The following is a 27,583-nucleotide window of genomic DNA, read 5'->3' as shown; positions in this document are numbered from 1 at the left end:
TATAGTGACTGTCTCTCTCTCTCCCTCTCCCTTGCATGTGTGCTTCTACATTGGTTTTATTTACACAATTAAAAGCAAAGCAAACCAAACTGTTTAATTTAGGTCAAGGTAAAACAAACTATAATCCTGGAACTTTAGAAGTGACAGAAAACAATTAGATATAAAACTATAGATAAATACAAATATTGGTGCTGAAAAATAAGATGTAAGGGCTAGGTGAACTCCAAGAATAAAAAAGAATCTCCTCCTAAACTGAGCACTGGGCTAAGAAAGTACAGAAGGCAACTGAAATAAAAATGGGTTGCAAATGGAGGTTTTGCAACAACGAATGGGCCAGTTTCTCAACAGCATTTAATGCAAGTCTACACTACAACCTGCTAGGCCACTTGACATGTGAAATAGTGAAACACATCCCTTCTTCTAGACAAGGCCCATTCTCACCCACAAAGAAACATGTAACTCAGATTCAAATAATAAGGCCTTGGCTTGATAGGGTTAATCTTTAAGGAGTGTTATGTTTCTTTCCCACTCAATAAAGCATCAAACGAGGAACCATCCCACAAGGGTGTTAAAAGAATTAGCAAAAATACATGGCATTTATATATGTATTGAAGACAGAAGAAAGGGGAAAGAGGTGGTCTTTTAGCTCCTTCAAAAATAAGGATTGACAAATGCCATGCTAAAATATATGTAGAAGAAGTTTCTTTAAGTTAAATTAGCACCTGTCCACGGTAACATTTTAGAGTGGGTTTAAGATACATTAAATGGTAACCCTTATTCATCCTTTCCCCCATTTTCTGTATGTATGTATATATTTGTATACTGGTCTGGAACTTAAAGCAATAATTGTGGCTAGGAGAATTCTATATAATTTTATAACAGAAAATATTTAAATATTTTCTTTTTATATAGAAAAAATGATGTGGATTCATGTTATGGTCATAGAGCAGAGGCTTTGGTGTCAAATAACCCTGGATTCAAGTTCCAGTTATGCCACTTGTTAGCTGTAGGATTTGGGGTAAATTACTCCTTGGATCTCATTTTCCTCAACCATAAAATAGGGATAATAAGGAGATTAAATGAAATAATCGCTATAAAGCCTTTAACGCATTTCTTGGGCCATACAGTAAACACCACATAAATATTAGGCATTATTCTTATTATGATGATTAATAATTATCAGTTTGAACGGTGTAACATACCAAAACAGTTAAATCACATCAAAGTGATGAGGAAGAAGAGTAAAATGGAGAAAAAAAACATTTCATCCAAGAAATTTTTCAGATAGCTAATATAAGTCATTATTCCATGTTGCTTTGGTAAACAAAAATACAAAAGACAAGAGAGCAAAACAGCCAGTAATATAAACTCGTCTGCAAAAGTCCTTGATAAGTGTTATGGACAAACTGGTGATGGATGTGGTTTGATGCTTTGTGAATTGATTATGAAGGTCAATTCCACAAAGTGAGAAATGGTGGTTTTATGATACTATAAAGTGATAAGCCATACTGATTGCATGTGCTGAAGACACAGTTATATAGAGACAGTATTAGAAAAAAACCTCTTAATGATGTATTGTTGCCTGTGATTATACATATAGCTCATGAATACTGTTCAATATAATGGAATTTCAAAGAACTTAAATGATTTTCATCATTTTGATTTCTCCCAGAAGAGTTAATTAACAGTAGGGTGGAATCTAGCAAATGCATTTAAGACAATTTTTTCTAAGAAGCCTGAAGGTTCTGTCCTTAGTTTGGACAAACTCTGTCTTTTCTAATCAATTACTAGATTAAATGCTTTTTTGCTTCCCTAACAATGCCAAGTTTGGTGCAGTCACCTAAAAAATAGCCTCAATTAATGTTTTATAAATGTTGAAAAAAATGAGTTACACATGACAACTATTACTTTATCTCTGTTCCACTGTTGACACATTCAGGATAGAATCAAATACATTAAACAAAAATGAATACATATGTTCTCCATTTCTGCAATGTTAAGTAATAATAACTGTAAATAAAATAATTGATCTTAAGTGAAAATATTAATGTTTCAGAAACATGCTAACAAATGATTGCTGTCATCTACTAAAACAGAACAGATGCCTTTGTTATCTTTTTTCTTTTTCCCCACCATGTTTAAGAATGAACAATAATCATTGGATAAATGAACAATCATATTTAAGGAGAAAAATGAAGCCTAGAACAATATGAAAATGTTTTATTGTTTCTATTCATTAAATGCTAATAGCATGTGCATACGCTAACATAAGAAGACAGTTTTATCTTACCTTTCAGATCTGTCTTTTTAGAAACAGTTTTGACTTATGCTAAAGCAATACTTAACCCTTTTGCCTTACCCCTCCATGCTTTTTCTAAAATAGCTAACCTGAGGTTATTGACTCTGGGAGCACAGAGGAAAAACATTCGCACGTTAGGCCCTAGTTGTATCAGAATTGTGTTCAAATTCATTTCACTATGGCCATCTCAGATGATGATACAAATGCAAGAGGTAGGATCCACCATCACAAAACACTCACCGCAGTTGGCCTCATCTGATGCGTCTGCACAGTCTGGATCCTCGTCGCAAACCCACAGCTTGGAAATGCAATGTTTGGTAGTTTTACACTGGAAATAGTCTGGAGAGCAGCTGTTTTCGGCTTAAGAGGAAAGCATCTATTATTAAAATGTAGCTTTGGACAAAAATAGACATTCTAATTAAAAAACAAATAAAATTTTAAGTTAATCAATTGAAAATGTATAATCTTTTAATTAATAAGACCCTGAAGGTGATAAGTTTTAACTTTTAATTATCTATAGTGTATTCCTATTACCCGTTCCAGTATAAATAAATAAAACATATTTCTGCAAATGATGCATTTGATAAAAATCAGAGTTTTCAAAACCACCCCACCTTGATTAGATATCTTGAAACTAATTAAAAAATAAAGGATTCAGGGTCTTTCAAAATAATTTTTTTCAGATAAATAAATATAAGAATTTACACATAGGCATTTTTGTAAATAGAAAAAGACTAAAATCAGAAGATATTAGTGAATGGGAAAAAGAAAGGCACAGAATTTATCAAAACCTCTAGTTGTGTTGAGATTTTGACGGAAGAGGTGAACATCTGACTCAAACTATAAACTGCTTCACAAATCTTAGTCAGTTTAATGGATCAGCTTCTAGAATCTCTAACCATAAAGAACTGGTACTGACTTTATTCTGAATGTACCATCTTAATCAAATTGCTGGATGACTGCACATTATTTACTAATAAAAGTTTTAGAGGAATAAAATAAAACTTCAGTAAGACAGAAATGTTGACAGCAGTTCTGCTGAAAGCTTGAACTTGACAGGTGCTCTATGGTTCAGATCCTGTGTGTGTATGTACATGTACGTGTGTATGTGCCTGCCTGCCTATGTGCATGTATGTATATGATGTAAATTGTTCTGCCTCCCATTTTATGTATATTGATTTTTCATGGGAGATTGAAATAAAACGTGAACAGAATTAAAATTATTTTACAATTGTCTTTTGAAGTAGCTTGTTAAGATACATTAGAAGGAGTATTACTTACAGTTTTTAACAAGTGATTTTGTTAGGTTATTTTGTCCAGATTTTTGTTTCTTATCATACACTCAATATGTTATTATTAAGGAAAAAAATCTCTAATTAAAATGGAGTTCATTTCAAGTAACTAATTAAATCAACAGAAGAAAATTACCTGCAGCTACTTACTATGGTAAAAAAAAAAAAATCTATATATTTTTTAAAAATGCACCATAATCACCTGTAATTTGGTTTTGCTGCTTCTCTTAAGGATAATGTGGATGAATGCATGTTTTTTCATGTTTGTAATAATCTCCAGGTAGCTTTTAAGTAAAGATCACCCATGTTTTAATTTTCTATATATTTTTATACAGAGTTTCTTAACCATCCCAATAGACATCTAGTTGGAATTATTTGCCCATCATTGCAATTATATTTTCCACACTGTATAAATTTATGGTGAACAATAATAATCTTTAGACCAATTTCAGTTGGGAGTCAGAGGTCAGAGTGAACAGTTGGAGGTGACTTACGACAGTCCCTTTCATCTTCCTCATCTCCACAGTCATCCTGCCCATTGCATCTGAGGTTTACTGGGATGCATTTCTGGTTCTTGGTACACTTGAACTGACCTGAGAGGCAGACATGTGTGTCTAAAAGAGAGAACAAAAAATGTGGGCTAAAGCCTGTGTCTGAATTTAAATCAGTGCAGACATAATCAGTTAAGAATTAGATTCGTGTTCCTTAGTTAAGAATGTAATCACCTACCACAGTTGAGTTCATCAGAATTGTCCCCACAGTCATTCTCTCCATCACAGATGAAAGCGGGCAGAGCACAGAGCCCAGTTCCACACTGAAATCGGCCTGGCTGACATTTAAATTCCGCTAGAGGAGGAAACATATAGGTATCGTGGAATGACAATCTTAGCTCATGACTTCTTAAACAGAGCTTTTCTGACATTCAACATATTTATTATATTATTATATTAAACATATCCTAGAGCACAATGTGAATGTCTCACATCCAGAGAGCTATTAGTTTCAGATGGACAGTTAAGCTTTGAGCAGCTCAGATGGCCTCCAGATTAGATTTTATAAACTAACAGTAAGAAGAAAGATATTAACAACATATAAATATAAATATATATATTTAAAACATTTAAATTTCTTCTCATTTCAAAGACATGGTATTGAGTGGCAGAGCACAGTTCATTGTAATTTTTTTAAAAAGTTATTCCAATATCACTTAAAAAATTATTTATTTGATCACTTTGCTGCCTGTAATGTGTTAAGAGAGAAATATCTGCCCTCAATACATATTCCCCAGCATTCCTTAAAGCAAATACTTTCTATAACTATCACATTTTAAATCAGAATTATTGATATTTATTCCTATCTTATTAATATATAAGGACAATGTCATAACTAGTAAAGATTTTTATATACCATACGTATGTTATTATAATAAATATCTCCTACATGGTAAAGCAGTTTTTGCTATATTCTTTGAGTTTATTTAAGCAATAATAACAATAAAGTAGGATCTATTGTCTATCTACTTTGTATCATGCACTGGGCTAGGTTCTTTCACATATAGTTACTAATTGAATCTCATTATAAACTTCTCACCTTGGGATCACCATGACCATTTTATAAATGAGGAAAGTAAGTCTCATGGATTCTAATAATTCACCCAAGAATATACAAGTTTCAAATGCTGGAGTTGAAGTTTAAATCCACATCTGACTCTGAAGTCTTCTCACAACTTGCAATAAACACTTATCTTTTCACTGATGATCCTAATGTGTGTTACTGATCACTGATTTTGAGATTAATAGTATGCTGTTTATTAGTTCAAATCGGTCAATCAAACATTAATAAATTATATTTTGAACTTCCTTTGGAAGATAAATTACGCTTTTATAATTAAAATATTAATTAAAATTTTCTTAACATGGAAAAAACCCTCAATATATGCATGGCTTCCATAGAAGTGAGTTCTAAAATGTTGAACATCATTTACCTTCAATTTACAACATTTATTAATTAATCACACTAAATGTTTAAACTGGGCGATCCTTAATTTTCTCATGATCTAAACATGCATTTCCTCTATTTCCTGTTGCTTCATATACGAGTTCCTTTAATATTTCTTTGCGCATAATTGCTGTTGTATTTTTCAACACTTTATGAACTTATGGTGTATGGATAGTAATTTTTAGACCAATTTCAGTTCAGAGTCAGAAGTAAGACAGGACAGAACATTTTGAGGTGACTTATGACAGTCCCTTTCATCTTCCTCATCCCCACAGTCACCTTGTCCATTACAAGTGAGGTTGTCCAAAACTTTTCCGTAAGAAGGGTTGTAAATATTAAAGGAGTTCCAATGTCTGTTAAATAACTAGGAAGCCTATGTGACCTTTAAATGTGTCTCTAGAATTATTCTTGATGCATTAGGGTATTATAGGAAATATAATTACAAACTTATGATGCCAGAGAATTCTTGATGCATCACTCAACTATATTTGCATAAATAACATTATTGCAGTATGAAGGTATATGAACCTGGTATCAAGCTTTTCTGCTTTTTCAGGTGAAATTATAGGTATTGTCAGTGGCTCTTAATACCTGCAAATTTTGATGATGCAGCTACTCAAAAATGAAGTCTAAACACTTGACAGACACACGTACATCATTTTCCACCTCACCATGACTCTCAAAATAGTGTCATGCCTACAGATGTTCAAGCTGTTAACCCGTCAACTCCAAGAAATAGATCATTTACTAAAATATCACAGAGATAATCTCACCAATAAAAACACTTAGTATTGGTATTTAACCAGGATAAGGATCATACAGAGACTCTTAGATACCAGATGCCTCTTTGGTTCCCTTCAAAAGTCATTAAAGTTATATTTGTTCACCAAATATTCTGAAAGTGGGTAAATGTAAAAAGTGTGTTATACTAAAGCTGTAGTTAATTTTTCATATGAGTTTGGATACAGCATGAAATTCCAGTCAAGATTAAAATTAGAGTTCAGGAACTGTAAATATTTTAGAAGGGAGAGCACTGGGTGCTACTGACTTTGTCTGCAGGTCATTATGGGGATAATTCCTCAAAAAACACTATAGTAAATCTGGGTAGGAAAGGTCATCTTAATATGAGAACTAAAGTAACACATTCATTCTTATTTCTATAAATTACAAAAATAAGTTGTATTTACTATATCACAGAACAGTTTATTGTGAGAAAATTAATAAACTTTATTGTGTAAATCTCCATTGGCCACCATAATTTCTTATTCCTTGATATTTTTTTAAATAAGTAACTTAAGAATAATTCAGGCATAATAGTATACCTATGTCATACAGATACTACTCTTCATATACTGTCCATCACAGTGAAAACAAAAACTTTATTAAAAAAAATCAAAGGGCAATGGACCTTTCAGAAACAAAAATAATATTAGAAAAGCAATGACTTTTAAAACTTTTTCCTTCTCACTGAATATATTATTTACTGATTTTAAACATATAAATGAGATATGTGAAAAAACTTCAAATGTTTGATATACTTGGTAGTGACCAGAGAGGTGGAATACAGCTCATCCAAGTAATTATCTAGAGGTCCTAAGTTTGAAACAGCTTTGTAATTATGTGGTGGAAAGTTCTGTAGCAGAAAGTAGCTGGCTTTCACTAAGACAGTATACTTCTTTCTTTAGTGCAAGCCTAAGGATCTTGAACTCAACTGTCAAGACCAAATCAAGGCAACCATCTACTGGGATGTTGAGGAATTATCATGATTGACTACAAGCATCTTCAAGTTGACAGGACAGTATTAGAGTGACCCATGGAGTGAACTATAAAAGGCTAACAAGGAAAAGTCTGCTGATTGTCCATTACAACCTAGGTTACCAAAGATAGCTTAAAAAAATAGCACCTAACCATGCCAACGACAGTCAAATGTCAAGACATAATTGGTAGTCACTTTAAGGCAACTACTAAGAGCATACTAAATTGACTAACAGCCAACTAATGACTTACATTGGAAAAATCTGACTTTTAAGGAATTTTCAGTATCTTAATACTGACAGAAAAGTTGAAGGACTGTATCCCTTAAAGTCAAGATTTCAGTCATTGAGTGGCATTCTGAAAACTTGCCCATTTTTGCTTCTGATTTAATGATATCTTAAGTCAAAATCATGCTGATTTTTACTCTCCTGATTGCTACATGCAGAGTTTAGTTATTCTACAAGTAAAAAAATTGAGAAAGAGATGACGAATACAAAGTGCTGATGGTGTCATTGTGGATGTAATAGTGATCAGAGACATACACAAGACATTGCAACAATTTTTGCTGTATTTTAAACTACTGACATAAAACCTTTCTGTTTCAATTTTTGAAAGCTATCAGAAGGCAATACTTAAGATCTAGCTTCAATTTTCCGGGTCTGGGACGTAAGGAGCTCTAAATTCTAAATTCCTGCATCTGCCAGTGTACTCACGACAGTCATCTGGTTCGTCAGATCCATCACCACAGTCATCCACGGTGTCACATTTCCACCAGAATGGAATACATTTATCGGTTTTGCAACGAAACTTTGAAATAAAGGGAAAAAAAAATAAAGATTAAAGAACGCTACTCATATGTAACGGATATTTAAAAACTCACTAGGGCAGAGCAGCCTAGCCTACTCTCTTGCTGCAAATGTGAACTGTGGTGGTCTTAGAGCATTCCACAATGGAGAATAAGTGCACAACAAGCAGCAAAATGACCATCAGGAAAGCACACTGTTCAGGAAAACCTGGTGAAATTTCCTGAGCAAAGACAAGCTCATGAATTTACTTATTGTCTACAGCTGCTTTCTCACCACAACAGTTTAGTACTGCTACACAGACCATGTGGTTCACAAAGCCTAAAATAGTTATTACCTGTCCCGCTACAGAAAACTTTTGCTGAACACTGAGTAGGGCTAAAAATCATCAGAGATACCAGGAAGAGGTATTGAGTTGAATTCATTTAGTTAATTTGAATTAATTTAACTAATTTAATTAATTTGAATTATTGTTCCTGCTAACTTCACTGGCCAACCATACACAGTGACCGAGAAAGTTCAGCCAATCTTAGATCTCAGACCACAACTTATCCTTTTCTCAGTAACATCCAGTTCCAAACGTACCCTCATAAGATAGAAGAATCTAAAGAAAATCACACTTTCCATACAGAGAGCACATGCATCTGAAATAGTTGCCGTGAATAAAAACAAGCGATAGTTAAATTTAGTAGATTTCTTCTAGTACTTCAATTTTTTTTCTTCTTCTGAAATTGAAAATATTAGGTATTTTCTAAAATGCATTCATTTTCTTTTTGAAGTGTTTTTGCTGTAATTCTCATGTGAGTGACTAAAAGCAAGATGACATTTATCTTAGCATGTTGCATGCCAGGCAGATTTGTAACATAGAAATATATAACCTAGGTTCAATTTGCTCTAATGAAAATGGATTAGCAAGCTAAAAATTTGTTCATTTAAAATACTGCTACTGTCTTCAAGTAAGACAGACTGTGACGCTAGCCTTTACTGAACCTATCTGGATATCATGGAGCTGATTCAGGGTAGATTTTTATATATATATATATATATATATATATATATATATATATATATATATATATATTTATATATTTATATTTTAAATAAGAGAGTAAGTTTTTTGCCAGTGGCACTGTAAGAGGGAATAGAGCACTGTGAATCCAAGGGAAGATCTCCCTGTTCAACTGATTTTCCCATATTTACTTAGCCTGTGGTCATGTTTGTTATGGCTTTCATAAATTACCAAAAGAAAAATATTACTTTGATAGATAGTGATTGTCTGGGGATATAAGGCTTACTCTGAAAGCAATTGCCGTGAACATTAAACATTTCCAGTCATTACAGTATATCAAAGTATATAAGTAAGATGATTTCAAGTCTCCTGAGTATATTCAAAGTCTTTCCAATCAAGATTTGAAAAATATCTAAATTTTTAATATTAAAAATATTTTAAAATTTACATATATTTACACATATGTTTAATTTTACTAAATATTTCTGATTTAAATAAACACCCACTGTTGGAATGATAGATGATGACACAATGATTTTGCTCACCATTTCATTTTTAATAAGGACATAAAAGTGTTTTGAGTTAAGGGAAGGCCAGGGTAAAATATATTTATTATTACTCTTTATGCTAATCCATATTTTATTCATTACTCTCAGAGGAAGATTTCTTCTATTTTGTGTCTGGGCTTTTTTTTTCATACTTAAATACAGTAACTTTGAAAAGATAAATGCTAAACATAAATACAAAACATTCTTCATGGTAAATGCTCTCCAAGACTAATAGCTTCATAAAATAAATTGCAGACTGCAATCATCACCCACAAGAAGAAGCTATAAAGAAACTCTTAAATGCATGTCTACTAAGTGGGTACATGGATAAAATGCAAATCCTACATATAGTGAAGTTTACTCAAAACAGGAAGAGTCTCCACTTAAAAATAAGTAAATTCATTTTAAATTTACTTTTATAGTTTTCTAATTAAAATGATTTAAATGTAATATTTGAAATGATTTGTGCCACAAGAATTGGACCTAACCTTGATTTTTACCAGATTTTCATATGTTCATTTCCAATCCTAATAGAATTCTTATCGGTGTGATTTGCCTATTTTGTTAAAAATCAATAATATTTGGGGGTGTATAGTTGGCTGCAGTAACTAGATGATAAACCCCAAATCCCTTAGTAAGATAAATTTAAAATGCAATATTTTTTATCAGAATGCTTAATGATATGATTCTGAAGTACATAAATTATTCACTTCATTTTAATATCTACCTCACTAAAAATTGTGCTATGAACTGACTTTTCTCCAAGAAGTATACAGTAGATCTTTTTTCCCTCCCATTGTATCAGAAAAGAATCGGAGATAAAATGACTGCATAAACCACAGGACTTACAGGGACAACCACTACTTGATTGTATTAGCTGAGATGTTACTCTTCGTTAACTTTTTTCTTAAAAATGAGACAAATGAAGTGATAACTGTTTTTTTCAGGAAGTATTGAAAACAAAGATATCTGATCCATAACATTCTGTTGTTACTGTACTGTCTTGCTGTTGCTTATTTTTTTTAATTCATGCAAAACACTATTGGGGGTATATGAAAAATTATAAATATTTTAGTCATGTTATCACTGGTACCAAATTGAGAGGTAATTTAGTTATATGAATAATACTTTTCTAGGTTGATTTAAGTTTTCATTTAATTGACTGATCAGACTTTTTGCCTTTGAATACATACAATCCTAGGTTTTTCTTATTTAATAATTTGAAACATCTTATTCCTTTTATGACTACAGTGAGGCTGATGTTTTACTATCTATGTCCTGCTGTTTGAGATTTCATCTGTGTGTCAGACATCCTTTGGCTTTACTTTATTTCCAGTCAGCTAATGAGGCTCACTACACTGTAAGGGGCTTAGGCAGGTGTCATTTCCACTAAGTTACCTATAGCCTCAGTGTTGGGCCTCAGCAGAGTGACCCTGGTCTGCTCCAAATCAAGAGAACAGAGGTTATTTCAGAATAACCCAGAGGTTAAATTGAAAATCTGTCTAAACTAAACAAAATTAACAGAAATTATAATTAAAAAAATTTTAAAGATGTGACTTCTCCCTTAAATTTTACCTCTAGTTTGCTTATTTTACCTCCCATAGTGACAAATTGCTAGTTCTCTAAAAATAATGAATTTTGTTCACATAAATACTTAGGAGAGTATAATAAAAACAACACAGTTGTAAAGAAAAAAGAGACTGTGACCTGTGCTTTCAACTAGACATCAGAACCTCCTGATGGCAGCTCACACTAATTGCACACATACTCAAGTATATTCTACTTGCACTAGAGGGCTAGGGTAATAACAACAACACTTACTATGACCCAGGAACTTTTCCCATGTAATCTTCATAACGGTGGCCTGGAAATATTATCAATCCCATTTAAAAGATGAGAAAACTGAGGCATCAAGTAGTTAAGTAACAAAGCCAAGGTAATTCAGCTTATTTAAAGCAGTCAGAGTATGGTCAAAGTGAGTCTGGCTTCAGAGTCTATGCCCTTAACCACTACACATACTGCTTCCTGGAAGAGGTTGGATCTTTTTCATTTATATGGTTCTTTATTGTATGAGCCTCATAGTCATAACTTAAGAGGCAAGTTGAGCTAGAATTAGCTTCTCTTTTTGAAAATAAGCACACCCTAAGAGAAATTCAGTCTCTTCCTATGATGTCACTGCTAGAATTGTAAAACCAGCAAATTCAAAACACAGAATTCTAAGAATAAATTTAGTCATGTTAAAAAAACAAATCACATTTCCTTTACAATTTTATCTTAAACAAGATACTCAAATATAAAAAATTAAATTTTATAATGCCATATGACTTTTGTCCAAATTTTGAAAGTAATAAAGTCCATGCAACTACCATTAAGTAGAAAAATTAACTTCTGAAATAGCTTCACTGAAAATAACTACATTTTGAAGAAAAAGAGATTTCAGAAGGAAATTATTTAGATCATATAAATTTTCAATAAAAATATCTAGAAAATTACTTTTTACAAACATATTTTCCATATCACTTACTCTGAAGAATGACAGAGAGGTAGAGATGGTGATACAGAGCAGATTATCTAGGAATATTTTTTTCTTTGTTTAAACTGCATATATCTTAGTCTTAACCCTATGCCTCAATCACCCTGGTATCTTGGAATAGGTCAAATTTCCCCTGATGATTCTGCTATGCCTGCTTACGATTTGCACCATTATTCTGTGTGGATCGGTGTAAGAATGGTTTCCATTTTTGTTTTTGTCTTCCTTTTAACCTCTATGTGTACTTCCTAAATTCCCATTTTAACAATATGTATCAAATTGCTTTTCCCTTACTCTGTGACCCTCTCTATAATGTATGGAATGTTTATCTAATGCTATGCCAAACAAAAAACATGATGTTTCAAAAACGGTTTACGTGAATAAACAAAACACAGGCAAAACCTTTATAACAACTTGCTCATACATGCCATGAAATGATTTCTAGACCTCCACTCACCTGACTGGCTGTGCAGTTGGATAAGCAAGTCCTGTTATCAGCTGCAAGATAGAAGTTGGTGGGACATGCACAGGTGTGAGTCTTTCCAGGGGCTAAAAGGCACAGATGACTACAACCTCCATTATTTGTCATACAGAGATGTTTGGAGACTACAGATGAGAAAGAAACAACAACAGAATGGGATAATCAAGGCCAATAATATAATATGGGATGAGAGATAGGACATTTAAGCTTCATAACTTGTATTTGAATACAACGTTGTAATCAAGAACTCATCAAGATTATAAATATAATTTTATTTTGTTAAAAACTCTACTCATCATCCTATGACATTTATTTTATCATTAAATAATTTTAAGAATGTATCTCCACAATAGAAAGTATTTTAGTAGGAAAAAAGTGTCCATCAGAAAAACAGAGACTAAAAGTATTTTGGATGAGTATATACACAGGTTTAAAAATATAAATGTAAAATAAAATAATGAAATGATGGTCTACATGTAATAGTATAGTGGGTAGCAAAATAATCAAAACTTTATTCCATATGGCCTGATAGAATTCCCACTAGACGTATGCTTAAGCAAACTTGATACAGTTCTCATTTTTAGAGCCTCAGAGTTACATAAATATAGTTCCTTTCACCTAGCAGTTCAGAAACTAGGATCCTATAACTATTTTGTAAATAAATGATTTCAAGAATGCAGTCTTCACTTCTCCAACTACATGTATTAATGTCATTTCAGGTTAATATGATTTCAACAAATCCATAATTCTTGTACTATTATTGAGCTTCTAACCATAACCCTTAACAGCAGTATTTGATATCAACTGAATTTATTCTATACAATTATGCTAAGCAGTCAAATCTGGTAATCTTTCTCAAAAATAAATTTACACTTAACCTTAAAGGAAACAAAAATGGAATGTTACTAAAAGATGTTGATGCACTTATGGAAATCATGGAAAGAATAATTACCATCAGGTTGTCTATAAGAATGATACACCTGGATATCTGTGATGGCATGCCATGAGTTAATCAGTGAGAGTCTGTCTGCTCCCGAGGTTTTATGGGCACGGCTGAGTGACTTGGTTTTCCCATCAGTCCAGTAGATGTAGTCTTCAAACAATGTTAGTGCAATCACCCCTGGAATATCTTGATTAGGGACTGTAATAGGAGATGGTAAGATTAATGTTCAGTCTTGGAAGACTGCCAGTTAAAATATTCAATACTACATGGGCTGACAGATACAACTGCTACAGAACTTCGTGTGAATAACTGCTGTGACAACCTGTCAGGCCGGCAAGGTTCTTTATTACCGGTTAAGAGAATGCAGGATCTGGCGCAGGAGGTTGCTTTGCTCAGATTTAGATTGTTTCAACCACTGGGAAGAAAATGAATTCAATCCTGCTTACAAGTAATGGCTGCTTCACCAGAAACAAATAACATCCAACATTTAAAACTTATATATATATGTATATCTCCATCAGTTGTTTCTAACTTATATCCTCCTTAAATCCACAGGTCATTGTACTGCTTTCTCCCACTTTTAAATGGATTAAATTATATATCCAGGATGAAATGTCTATCTACCTGGAGATAGAGTGACTATGACTACTATTAACCATTTTAGTCACTGAGATCTTATGAGTATTTTTGCTTGCAAAATAAGCTGGGATAGGGATGGAGAAATATATAAATGTGACAAATAACAATGCATCATGCAGACTTAACAATTATAAAACTGCTTTGTTGCAGATTAAAATTGTTTTATAATTATACATTCATTAGAGGACTGGGTTTAAATGTAAACAGTAGATTGAGCTTCACAAATGTAAATTTTTCTTTCAAGAGATTCCAGGGTCCTATCTGGCAAATAAGATGTAATAAATTTGTTTGGTGGTTTGGAGTTAAATAATTTTAAAATGTGATAGAGGGTTCTTCAACTTTTTTTAAAAAAAGCAATAAATAAAGAAAATTGAAATTCCCTAATTTGCACAAACATTCCAATATATTTCTCTATATAAATTTTTAGATCCACTTTTAAAAATTCTGCAAAATGTTCGTTAATGAGAAAAGGTACTATAATTCAGGTAATATGTACTTTTTTATATATTAGAACATAATGACAGAATTTATGTTTGGCATATTCCTCATTCAGCAGTAACTGAAAAACTATCAAAATTTAAAATATAATTCACTTTTTCTAGGGAGGTTTACAGCCTTATTTTTAAGATGCTGGGTAAATTTATATTGTTAACTAGAAGTAGAAATTTTAAATCTACCAATTTGTTATTTTTACTCAGATGGGCAAAATGTGATCAGAGAATTCACTATGACTCAGAAAATACAGAAATAAAAGAGTTAAGACTCCTTCAAATGGGTGACACTTTAAGCCATTGACTACTATAAATAATGTAGTGTCTAGCCAGAAATCCATCTCAGAAGAGATACTATGCATATGAAGGATATAAAAAAATCAAGAAAAATCCAGATGTGCACACTTTTGATGCAGATATTCAAACTGAATTATCCGTGTAATTCCCAGACATGGAGCCCATTGCCACAATGATAAGTAGAATTGAATAAAGAAAGATGAAAAGTATGACATTTTACCAGAATGAATCATGTCTGAGTTATTTATGCAAACTATGCCCACTCTCCCCCTTTGACTATATAAATTCATTCCAGAAAGATAAACAAATGTGGCAAAATGTTAACAATTGGGTGACTCTTGGTAATAGGTGATCATTACAGCAATCTTTCAACATGTGTGTATGTTTGAAACTTTTCAAAATAAAATAAAAATACTCAGAAAAAATTGAAAGTCTCAGAAACATTCAACTCAGATTTCCTTAGATGTCAAGCAAGTAATTACATCATTAAATAGGAATTCAAAAATTAATCATCACTTTAAAATAATGTCAGTCCACCAGAGATTCAATTAGCTTCTGTACAAAAAGTGAAGTTATTGTAAGAACTTGCCTATTAGCATCTCAAAAATAGCACAGTCTGTTGAACTATTCAATAACTAGAGCTGACATTTATTCAGCCCATGGGTGCCAGAAAGTAGGCCCTTGGCTCTAATGGGTGGGGGAGGCCATTCTGGTCCCAGAAGGAAGAATTATCAGGCCCACATATCGATAGATCTGAGATTGAGAAACCCCATAGTAACATATCAACTTTGTACACCTATTTAATTTAATACTCAAAACAACTCTATCATGAAACAGTTGACCTCACTTTCAGATAAGAAAACTAAGATTTGGAAAACAAGTAATTTGACCAGAGAGGACAGAGAAAACTATGAAGATGCTGGTATCTGAATCTAAATCGGATTTGCTGGCTGCTGAGTTCTTTGCCACTTTACCTATCAGTCTTTAAGAAAGCCATGCTAGTAAGGTAAAGTGTGGTTATGGACTGAATTGTGTCCCCTCAAAATTCATACGTTGAAGCCCTAGACCCCAATATATCTGTATTTAAAGATAGGGCCTTTAAAGAAGTAAGATTAAATTAAGGTCTTCAGAGTGGGACCTTAATCCAATATAACTTTTCTTACAAGAAGAGAGGGACACCAGGGGTGTGAACATACAGAGAAATGGCCAGGTGAAGGCACAGCAAGAAGACAGCTATCTACAAGCCGAAGGGAGAGGCCTCAGGCGAAACCAAACCTGCAAACATCTTGATCTGGGACTTCCAGCTTCCAGGACTAAGAAAATACATTTCGGTTGCTTAATCCTCCAAGTTTGTGGTAGCCTTAGCAAACTAATACAAGTATATAAAACAATGGGACTAATTTCATAAGCTCCATGTGAATATCATTTTATTTAATTACTTGAATGCAATTACACTGTATATGATTTTCAGACATGAGACAATTTAAGCACAGGGCAAGTTTGCTATCTCTAAGTTTGTAGTGATTGGCCACCAGAAACCCTCTGTTATCAGGTAATCAATATAAGTGTATAGAGATCAGAAAAATGAACTCTTATTTTTGGCACATAGCTGGATGTACAAAGAATGTAGAAAAGTCAGGTTAAAGTGAAGAAAAGTAGTCCATTTTCCCAGGAATTGAATCTGTTTGATTCAATTCCTTATTTGATACTGACAAAGAAAAACAGGACTAACACTAGGATCTTTATACAAGCCTATTCCAAGCCCATTCATTTGGTAAACATACTTATTTCCCAAACAGCAAGCATCAAACACAACCACCAGAGTATTCCTTCTAGAGAAAAGAAATGAAGTAAAAACACCAACTATGTTAACCAAAAGAAATCTAGTCTCATACATCTGTAACACTATAGTGGCTCCAACAAGCTACTCTCTAAGAGATAGTGACGTGTTCCCTAACACCACGACCAATGCCAATAAAAATCAAATAAAATGAAAGAGAGTAAAACAAACAAACAAGAATCTTTACATATTGCCTTTTCTGGGGTTTGACTCATAACTTGGCAGTATGCCTCATTTCCTCTTTAGGACCTAAAATCTCCTTATGAGAGTTATTTGACTATCTGCTTAAGTTTCTGTGAAAAAACTGCTATATGGTAACTGATAAATGATAAGTATAAATGAATGGATGCTGTGTTTGTTTTTCCATCAACACAAAGAGTTCAACCTACATTGGGAGTAAATGAGATGTTCCGAGCCAAAGCATTATATATTTTGGTATGGGAAACGTTCCTGATTCAGAATGAGAAAAATAAACTTGCTTACTTTTGGTTGTATTGTATCTCTATTTATATACTTATTTTCACCTTATAGATATGTGTATATATGTACATCTATATGTGTGTATATACATGTGTGCGTGTATTAGGTATGTGTGCATATATAACATATCTGTAATATATATATGCATAATATATACATACATGTATTATATATACATACATATATTACAGAGCAACAAAAAGATTAATCTTGTGATGTAATTTGGCAGTTAGTGGAGCTGACAAAATAGACAAAATATATATAAAATATAAACATGAAATGTGATGGTATATGTGAGAAATATTTAACACAAATTCTTACTAAGACATGGTTGAGTTTATGGAAAAAGCAGTCAATGTTTTCTCAGAATAATGGTTATCCTTTTCTAAGAGGAAAATAATATGGCCCCCTGTTATACATAAGACTGCTTTTGTTTGATTGAAAGAAAAATGCAAAAAATAAATGTAGGGAAACTTTCATTTTACAGGTATTCAGCAGACATACAAAAACGACACTAAAAACAGAACAGTTGTGTGGGCTGCAGTTTAACAGGTACTTATTATATATTTAAAACCTATTTTAAAGCTGCTTTCTGTAGTTAGGCCTCTATTCTGTACAACAGCGGTATTTACTGTACTGTTTCCAGCACTCCACTCAAGCACTAGGCTCCTAACTTTTATTTCATAGACTATATGTATCAGAAGAAAGGAGTTGATATTTGGCAAAAAATAAATCCAAGAAATACACTTTGCGGAGTTTTTCTCTTTTAGTCAAGTAGGTTGCTACCCTGGTAAGGTTCCTAGTAATTTCGATAAATAGAAAAAGTGGAAATCCAGAATATGCTTTCAGCTTAACTGTTGCCTCACAGTTAGAGATACTCTATTATGAAACTCTTGATTATTCATTTTTGGGAATATCATTTATCATGCTAAACAAGTATATTCCTGGATAATACCAATCTAATTGTATATTTGGGACTAACCTAGTTTAAATACTTAAGAACAGAATGCACCAATGACATAGTACTCATCTCTTGTTGAGTTAAAATCTTATAGTTGGTGTTTTGGGTAAGATATTACATTGGGATAATGGCAGATTCAACATAGCTTTGCCCAGTGGGTTAGTACTTAAATAGAAATTTTACTACTAATGCCATATTTTTTTCTGATTTTTCTTGAAGATTTACTTCAAGGATGTAAATGTCATTTTAAAATATTATATGGAACAATTTTTAATTTTGTTATTTAAAAATTATTATATTTTCAAAGGAAGAACAAAGTTCAACCACCAAATTCAGTAGTTATTTTAATTAAGGAATCAAGATAAGAGTAACTTGAATATTGATTTTTTTTCTTTTAGTTATAAAGAATTTATGTATTGTTTGGAACACCTGAATGATCCAGTAAAGTCAATCTGACCCTCACTCTACGGCTGACAGTTTGGAAACAATCTCCTAAAACTTTAAAGTTAATAAGCATATCAAATAAAATACTAAATTCTATCATCTTTTGATTTTTAATACATTTTAAGACTCTCCCATTTTTCTTATTCTTGGTGTCATTGTCTCAAGTAGTCTCACCTTCCTTCACACCTGAAAAATTGCAAAATTAGTCTGATTTTTCTCATTGCTTTTAAACTCTTCCAACCTTTTTTTTTGTAACAGCCAAGCTTCCTGTAGTAAACAGAGAACGTTTTTAAATGATAATTGAAAAGAATTTAATTGAAAGAAGTCAGTCTTATGTACGCAACTGGTTTTATTATTTTTCTCTTAATTATTTACAGAGGTGTGGCTAAGGAACCGATGATAAAGTTCTTTCCTAGATCTGATACCAGAAGCTGGTGAAAGCTGTAGCTAAGGAAAAAGAGCCACCTACCAAAAGCAGATGACATTTGGCGGAGGAACTCAGCCACTGCTAAACCACTGTAGTTGGTCATGGAGGGAAAGGGGATAAATAAATATTCTGGCCTCTTGCTTCCTCCATTGTCTAATCTCCTGCCAATGCTTCCCATGGTTTAAATCCAATCTGAGGCTGGAAGGTAAAAGAGCTGGGGTGATGCAGTCCACAGAAGTACGCCTTCTAGCATACAGAGCATGGCAAAGAGGCAAAGATAGAATAACTAGAACTCCCTCCAGTAAATATTTCCAATATTTCTTCTATCTCGCATCTCTCTTCCTTGATCAAAAACCACCAATGACAGCCATTCCCTAGGCAGTACTGTGAAAACTATTTAGCCTGACTGAAACTTCTGTCTTCAGAAGAGAAGATCAGGATCCTCACTAATACTCTATTCTGAGAGACCTTGACACTAACAATTTTCCCTGATATCTTTCTAGAAGTCTAATTTACAATACGGTATGTAGAGAAGCCAGGAATTAAAGTAGTAGAACATGAAAACCAAAAAGGAAGATATAAAACAAAGAAAAACAATTAGCATTCAAAAAATGAGGTGAGATTAATCAAAGGCTACAAAAGGAGTGTAACATGATAAAATTAGATGATGGAAGAAAGTGATCTAACATGTCAAGAAAGTGGAAGATTCATGACAGTGGTGAGTACGTGGGTGAATAATGGTTTCTAGTTTATAGAGAGTAATGGAGAAGAGTGGGTTGAAGGGAAAATGGCCATAGTATACTAATTTCCAGAGAATGACTGCTGAGTCAGCAGCTTTAGTTACAAATGCCCCATCAAAAAGAGTATGCTTTATGTAACTTAAGTGCCAAGAACATTTGTTCTTTGTCCGTAATTGGGCATCCCCTTCAGTGTTACTGTTTGCAGAAGATTTTTTTAAAATAATTATTTCCTCAGAACCATCTACAACAGGCTACAAAATATTCCATTTAACATTTGCCTACGTGAACATTTTTTCCTGCCTACTCTTTAATACAACCCTGCTTAATGGAAACAGTACTACAAATAAAATTTCAGGCATATGGATCCAAAATCCATTGTTCAAAATCAATAAAAACATTATCAAATGGTAGAAACACTAAGAATAGTCAGTATCACCAAACATGATGATAAAATGTTCAAAAGTTATTTTTTCCAATAAAAAGTATGATCTTTCAAAAAGTTCATCCATCACTGAAACCTTAAAGAGGAGGAAAAATAAAGGTCTTCCATTCAGCATATGTCAGAGTACATAGCAGATATGAGCTGATGCTACTTGAGTGTCTATTATATGAGGCTGCCTTTGGAATACCGACACTGATCAAATGTCCAGACAAAAGTTACATGTCCTTCCTTAATGCAGTAGTTTACACTGGGACACTTAAATGTGAAACTTTTTGAAATAAATGTAATGTATGATGGCAAAATATAGAAATTATTTAGAGCTCTTCTTTAAATTAAAGCCATTATTAAAAGACAGAAGGCATCCTTTGCCTACCCTTTTCTGGTATTCCTTGCCTTTTTTGGTCTACCTTGTCACCTCAAATCATATACACTCTCTACATAGATTAGGAATATTCAACTTCATATAATTTAATCCCTTCCCTTCCCTCACATATCTTTAAATTATTCATAATATAAGGTCATATATGGCCACTTTCATATTTAATATCTAAAAAGAGTATTTCTGCTAATGAATAGCAGTATTTATAAGTTTACAATGTAAATTATAGTTCATTTACTTTGAAAACTAAACTGTGCCTATAAATATCGTCTCTTGATGATGACACTGCTCTTCAATCTCTGAAGTAAACAAAACAACACTGTTTCATGCACTTGGTAAAGATATATTCCAGTTGCTTTGAAACTCTCTGGACTTTTCTACTGGTGATACAAACCTTCATAGATACTTGGAAATGTACTTTCAGAGCTGACCATCAGTACTAAATATAAGTTATGACATTCTACATACATATGCATTAGGAATGTGTTTGTTAGAGCGTCCTAATGAAAGCTGAAGACTTTGAAAAGCCCTTTGCCTTTGGAACAGATATCAAGTAGAGCCATTTACATGAATTTAGTATCTGGTTGTCCCACATTCCTATAATTATAAATATGCTTCTAGAATAAAAACAGAAAAGAGTGTAACATATTACAAGCATTTTCAAACGTGTTCTAGTACTCCTAGGAATAACTAGGGATAAGTGAGTGAACTGAATGAACAGTCCTCCTCTCCCCCAGTTCCAACCTCAGTCAATTCCTTTAAGAAATGTTAAAAAATCACTGATTGATTAGAAGTCCTATTTTGTGGGTAAGAATTTTGAACTATAGTGTGGCAAAGCAACTTGCCTAAATTAGAGAGTAACCTAACCAAAAACTAAAGCTACTAATTCCCAATGCTGCACCATGTCATATTTGGGACGGATAACACTGTTGAAAGTGGCTGAAAACTCATATAGGGTAATTCTTTAAATTTATATTTTAAAAAGTATATGGAATGCATGTGACATTTGCAAAATAATAACCTGTTTAGACATATACACAATTTAACGTAACATGTTCTATTCAAGGGACAAAAATAAAAGATATGATTGACACTGAAATTCTAAAACTTTTCATAAATGGCAGTTAATTTCAATTTATTTGACTGGTTCAGGAACATTTCTATAGTAACTGAATTTTATTTTGCTCCCTTCCATTAACTTTTATTGTATTGTAAACAGCAGCACATCAACACCATTGGCATAAAATAGCCTGTGAAGTCAACTGTAACGGACTGTGAATGATAGGAAATTTTTTTTCAAAAGTACTAAAATGCAATATCTTATCAAGAAAGAAACACTCTAGAATATTGTAAAATTGGACGGTGGTGTTTATTAGATTCTCTCTCTTTTTTCAGTGGGCTTTGGTGGATATTTACATTTTCTAAAGACCTAAATGCAACAGCTACTGACTTTCAGGATACAGGAGCACAAAGTACTCCCTTTGTCTTTTTCAGTGTGTTTTTCCCCCTTAGAACAAAACCCGCTAAATATATCTTTGCTATTTCACCAGTAGCACACTGAGATCTGGATTCTTTTCCCAACATTGATTAGATGATCACTGCATGGGTTATGATTTGGATTTTAAATCCAAGCACAGAACTGCCTCCTCACAACACAAACTAGATTCCCAGAGCAATAAACAAACTAAAGTGTTGGACTGTCAATACAATACTGACACTTCAATATGAGTATCTTCAGGTCTAGGAGTATAGAAACAAATGAAGAGTCAAAGTCAACATAATAGCATGAAACTTTAAAGAATTTTTCCACAAAATAAAAGTTCAGTGATAAGCTATAGTTTAGAATCATACCCAATGATTACTTTTCTGAGAAATTAGCAGTTGTGAGTGTATATTTTTCCAGTGTGCTGGATAAAATATGTAGATAGCCGACTGATTTAACACAAGGTTAAATCATTCAGTGACTCGAAGAATATTCTGAAAAAAAAAAGTACTAGAAGAAATAAATTTTAAAACTCAAGGTCAAGCAAAGTTTTTCTTAGCTCACCCTTTTGTTATTACAGTTTACACAGTATTTTCAGTCTTTTTGTCAAAAAACTACCTCTCTATCTCAAGTTCAATGGCAACTCACAAAAAAATGAGGAAAAATCAATCTGAATTTATGTGCTTTGATACAAGCAGTCAAAATGAAATTGTGATCTAAATATAATTTTCTGGTATTTAATTTTCTTTTCATTAAATGGAAAACAAAATCTCTAAGTTAAGCAAGATATGCAGAGTTAGGGCTGAAATTTTTCTCAGAAATGTCTATAAAATGTAACCTATTTTATAAACATTTCATTAGAGAAGGCTATACTTTCATGATGCATAAAATTAATAACAAAGGATCTTTGCTGTGTTCAAATTTCAGGAATTCCGTGACATAAATTTTCAAATAAGAGTAGAAGTTTTCCCATAGGCAGGAGATAAAGTTAGTTTGGAAAGAGCCAACAGAAATATCAAAATGTCCCACTAAAGCAAGGTGTACATTTTTAAGCAACATGATTGTTCTCTTCACACCTTCAAATAAACAAACACACACAAAAACTGGATTTAATGAGCTATACTCTTTTATTTACAGTAATTATATTCCAATGGCTTACGTTTTTTGTTTATTTATTTCTCATATATTTTGCAATTTATCTATGTCTACTATTTACATTAATCTGAAAAAGTTCAAGTATGGATATACCTTTATATATATAGGTGTGTGTTTATGCTATAACTGTTGCTATTAGAAACTATAACAAGCAGACAGAAAAATCTTCAGTTAGTCATCTTTTCAAAAACAAGGGGGCCTTGTGGAGAATGGAAGAGGCTTTGGAACCAGTTAGATCTGGGTTCAAATTCTAACTATGAGCTATTTGACTTTGGACAAATTATTTAATCTCTTTAAACTTATTTCCTTGTTGCAAAATGGCTTTAATGACACATCTCATAGTGTTCACTGATGGAATGGCTAAAAAAGCATGTATTGCATCAAGCAGTTTCTTGAACACAGTAGGCTTCTAATAAAAGTATGAGTTTATAAGGGGATGGTTCCAGTTCTTGGAACCACAGTATTAAGCTAAGAAAATTTCCACTGAAAGCCAATAATAATAATAAATCATACATGCAAAACATCTAATACAACATCATGCTCAAGAACATATGTTTTCTTCTCTCATTGATTTGGTAAGTTCACAAGTACTCAACTTTAAAAGATATTAATAACGTTTGCAGTAATAATCAGGGAGAACTGAGGACTGGATAGGTGATTTGAGATTTTAACTAAGGAAATAAATCTGGTTATTACAGATTTATTTGTAAATAAATTGGAGACTAACCTGAAATTAAAACTTTGGGATTTGGCAAAAATTCTAAAGTGATCCACCTAACTGGGAGACTTAGAATTTTAGTTCTGGAATTCCCCTTTGATGACATTTTTTCCAATACCCTTATTTCTATGGATGAGGCAACTGAGACCCAGTGAAGCTACACATACATTTCAGGGTGAAAAAGCTTTCTAACAGTGGATCCCACCCCAACCCACCCTCATCCTTAGGTTCCCCAAGCTTCTTTTAAGATGCTAAGGGTTTTCTTTCTCCAGTCTGAGAAGATCCTTTTACTCAAATATTTGTGCTCCAACAAAGTTTTAGAACTTCTTATCCAACATCAAAGCCTAAAATTCTCTGAGGAGGACTGTGGTTTGGGGGTGGTAAGAAATCAGTCCCAAAAATATAGGCCTACAAGAAGAAGAATATTATTTAGAATCATTGTGTTTAGAATATATTTAGAATCATTCTGTTTCTGTATAAAGACAGATTTAAACTTAAAAACTGAGCATTTCAATCTGGAGAACATTTTGAAATGCCAAGTTTCTCACTGGACCTATTTTATATCTCAAGGAATAGTAGGAGGAGAGAGATTCACTCATTTGCAATCTTTCTTCTAGGTAAATTATCAGGTATTCAGAAAGGCTTTTTAGGTAAATATATGATAAAGAATGTTTAACCATATCCTTAGAATTTCTTTGATGTTGACCCTTTTGTTAAATAAATGTACCTCTCATCAAGACAGAGCTTTTCAAGAAGAATCTCTAAGTTATGCTTAGTCTAGTACTTTTTATTTCTTTAAAAAATGTACAAATATATTTGAAATTCATAAGTTATCCAAACTGTGAGTTATTTCCCCCTGGCTAAGTAGATAATAATATAAATCATTCACTTAATATTTGCAGCTCAACCACCAATATTTCTGCTGTTTTAAGTTTACAGATCTTTCCTCTTTATTCTGCTAAATAACTATTGAATGTAACATTTTATCCCCATTCCCACAGCTATAATCACTTCAAGTGTTTTCTCCTAAAATATTTTAACAGCCTCTAAATTGGTTGCCCTTCCAGGGTCTTTCATTTTCCATGCTGTTGTCAAATCTAATAACAGCACTCTATCAACTAAATGCCATCAATGTCTCCCTATGACCTATATGATAAATTCCAAATTACTTAACATACAAGGCCTGTCACAATCTGGCCCCAATTTGCCCTTGTTCATCTAGTGTCATTATCTTCCTCTTACACAACTTCCAGTTTACAAATTGTGTAAACCCCATACTGTTTCAAGACTCTATTACATTTTTGCACATGCTGTTCCCTCTGTGTGATGAATCCTTCCTTCATTTCCCCATATGGAGAGCTTGTCCTACATCTTTCAGATTTTTCAAAGATCCCATCACTTCACCAAACACTTCCCTAATCCAGCCTGCATTTTGGCAATACTGTACATATACTGCTAACACCAATCTAATTTATGTTTTTACCTTCATATCAGTCTCTTCCCCCCACTAAACTATAGGTGTTTTGAAGGCAGGGACTTATTCAGCTTTGTAACTCCAGGGCCTCACATAATGCATGGCACAGAAAGAGACAACAGTAAATGTTTGTTGAATGAATGAAGGAATGAATGGGAAGATCTAAAAAAAAAGAAATCAGAGAAATTTAAAAAATGAACAATGAAACTGTGATTTAACTGTCTCTCTCAGTTATCCAGTAGTATGCATACTATTCTACAGTATTATTATATCATATTATTATATAATTATTGGAGTAAAAACCAGTAGAATAATATACACAGGCATTAGGGAAAGATTCATGTAACTAAGATTACACCTAAATGTTCCCAAGATAGCAAATTGACTAATTCTCTTTTTTTTAAATTTTACGATGTAGTGCTTGGACTTGTTAAGAAGGTGGGTTGGGGTAGAAGAGGTAGCAGAGAAAGACGGATGTAAGTTCTCAAGCAATTTTCCAGTTACATGGTCCTCAGAGGTAATCTGATCTATCGCTTAGGCACAGAACTCAGATCTTTTAAATTCTTAGGCTGGGCAAGTAATAAAATAATGCTTCATTTATGGAAATGCTGTATGGTTTAAACCACAACATGTTTGGGGGAAAAAACCTTCTAAACTGTAAAGTGATACTCATGGTTTAGTTTTTTCTCCATTATTAAACTTTGACTTATTAAAAGAAAAACGTAATTCTGAAATTTTCATACACCCTTTATACTCTCAGATTACTTTGTCATGACTGGCATATCCCATTCTTTTGATGAGCTCTGGCTCTAGTTTTAATAAAAAGAATAAATGAGAACAATAATACTAGTCTGGTTAAGAGAGAAGAGAGGTCAGTGGCCAAACTAATACAAAAGTTACTAATGTTATAATAGTCTCATTTTCCACCTCCAAATATGCAACTAGAAAACCACAGCTTTTTTTATGTCTTTATGGGGACAATGCAAGGAGTAAAAAAATCCTATTCCTCTTTACAGACATTGCAAATGAATGACTCTTTTTTCATTGGTTGTGAAATTGGCGTAAGTCAGGCTGTGTACAGTTAGTAGCTCATTAGTAACTACCAGGTAATTACTGGCTTGCATTCAGATATTGACAGATGCCTAATAAGACACTTAGTGAATTTTTCATTAGTCTTTCTGAAAAAGCCTTCAGGAGAAAATATTTCTGAAGGCAGGAACTCTTTTACTTTCCTTTTCTCCCTCCTTGAGCCTCAAAGTATTTTCAAAAATCAGATTTTTAAATGTTAATAACATCATGCCTGAATATCTTTCAGCCAAATATTTTACTCTTCAGTAAATTTAGTTTCACTTCTCCTTGCTATCTATGTCCATCTACCCAAAGTCATCACCAGTACTGTGATTGAAAGACACTTAATTTACATGCATTCAATTTTGTATTAAGTTTTCAAAGCATTAGTCATCCACATATCTGACATAATTTTAAAATAATGGGGAGGGATGGAATCAATAGTTTCTAATGGACATTTTTAACTAGTTTTTGTTATTCAAACAAAAGGCTCAAACAAAAATAGGCAAATATTTGATGCTAGAATATATTTTAAATATTTACCTATCTAACCAAAAATTGTTTAAATTTTATTGTACAGTGAAATTTTAGCACAAAGTAATACATTCGCAACAACTTAGCACGCTAAAAATACATGCTAAAAATGGTTATGTGGTGAAAATACTGATTGCTACAATAAAACTCAATTATATCATCTACAAAAGTTGCAGAACATTTCATTATTGATTCTTCAAAGGAGATATAACTGCTGAATGCTAAGTGTAATTTTGATTTGACAACATTGCTTTTGCTGTAATTAAAACCCTAAAGTGATCTTTAAAAAACTCTTCATTCCAATTGCATCCTGATGAGTTTCTTTATAATTGGAATGCCAACACCTAAATAAG

General features: G+C 32.8%; 1 protein-coding gene across 1 annotated transcript in view; it reads right to left on the bottom strand.

The window, feature by feature from the left end:
* LRP1B (LDL receptor related protein 1B) overlaps positions 1-27,583 on the bottom strand; it is a 1,457,034-nt gene that overhangs the window by 202,621 nt on the left and 1,226,830 nt on the right. The window contains exons 61-66 of the mRNA XM_069540814.1: positions 13,668-13,856; positions 12,692-12,840; positions 8,058-8,151; positions 4,321-4,437; positions 4,086-4,205; positions 2,540-2,659 (exon numbers count right to left, since the gene is read on the bottom strand). Of these exons, the coding sequence (XP_069396915.1) occupies positions 2,540-2,659; positions 4,086-4,205; positions 4,321-4,437; positions 8,058-8,151; positions 12,692-12,840; positions 13,668-13,856 (789 nt within the window). The remainder of the gene's footprint in view (positions 1-2,539; positions 2,660-4,085; positions 4,206-4,320; positions 4,438-8,057; positions 8,152-12,691; positions 12,841-13,667; positions 13,857-27,583) is intronic.

This window comes from Delphinus delphis, chromosome 7 (genome assembly GCF_949987515.2).
Source record: "Delphinus delphis chromosome 7, mDelDel1.2, whole genome shotgun sequence".
In the NCBI taxonomy this organism is placed as follows: domain Eukaryota; kingdom Metazoa; phylum Chordata; class Mammalia; order Artiodactyla; family Delphinidae; genus Delphinus; species Delphinus delphis.
The sequence above is the reverse complement of the archived record's forward strand: the minus strand, read 5'-3'. Positions and strand labels throughout refer to the sequence as shown.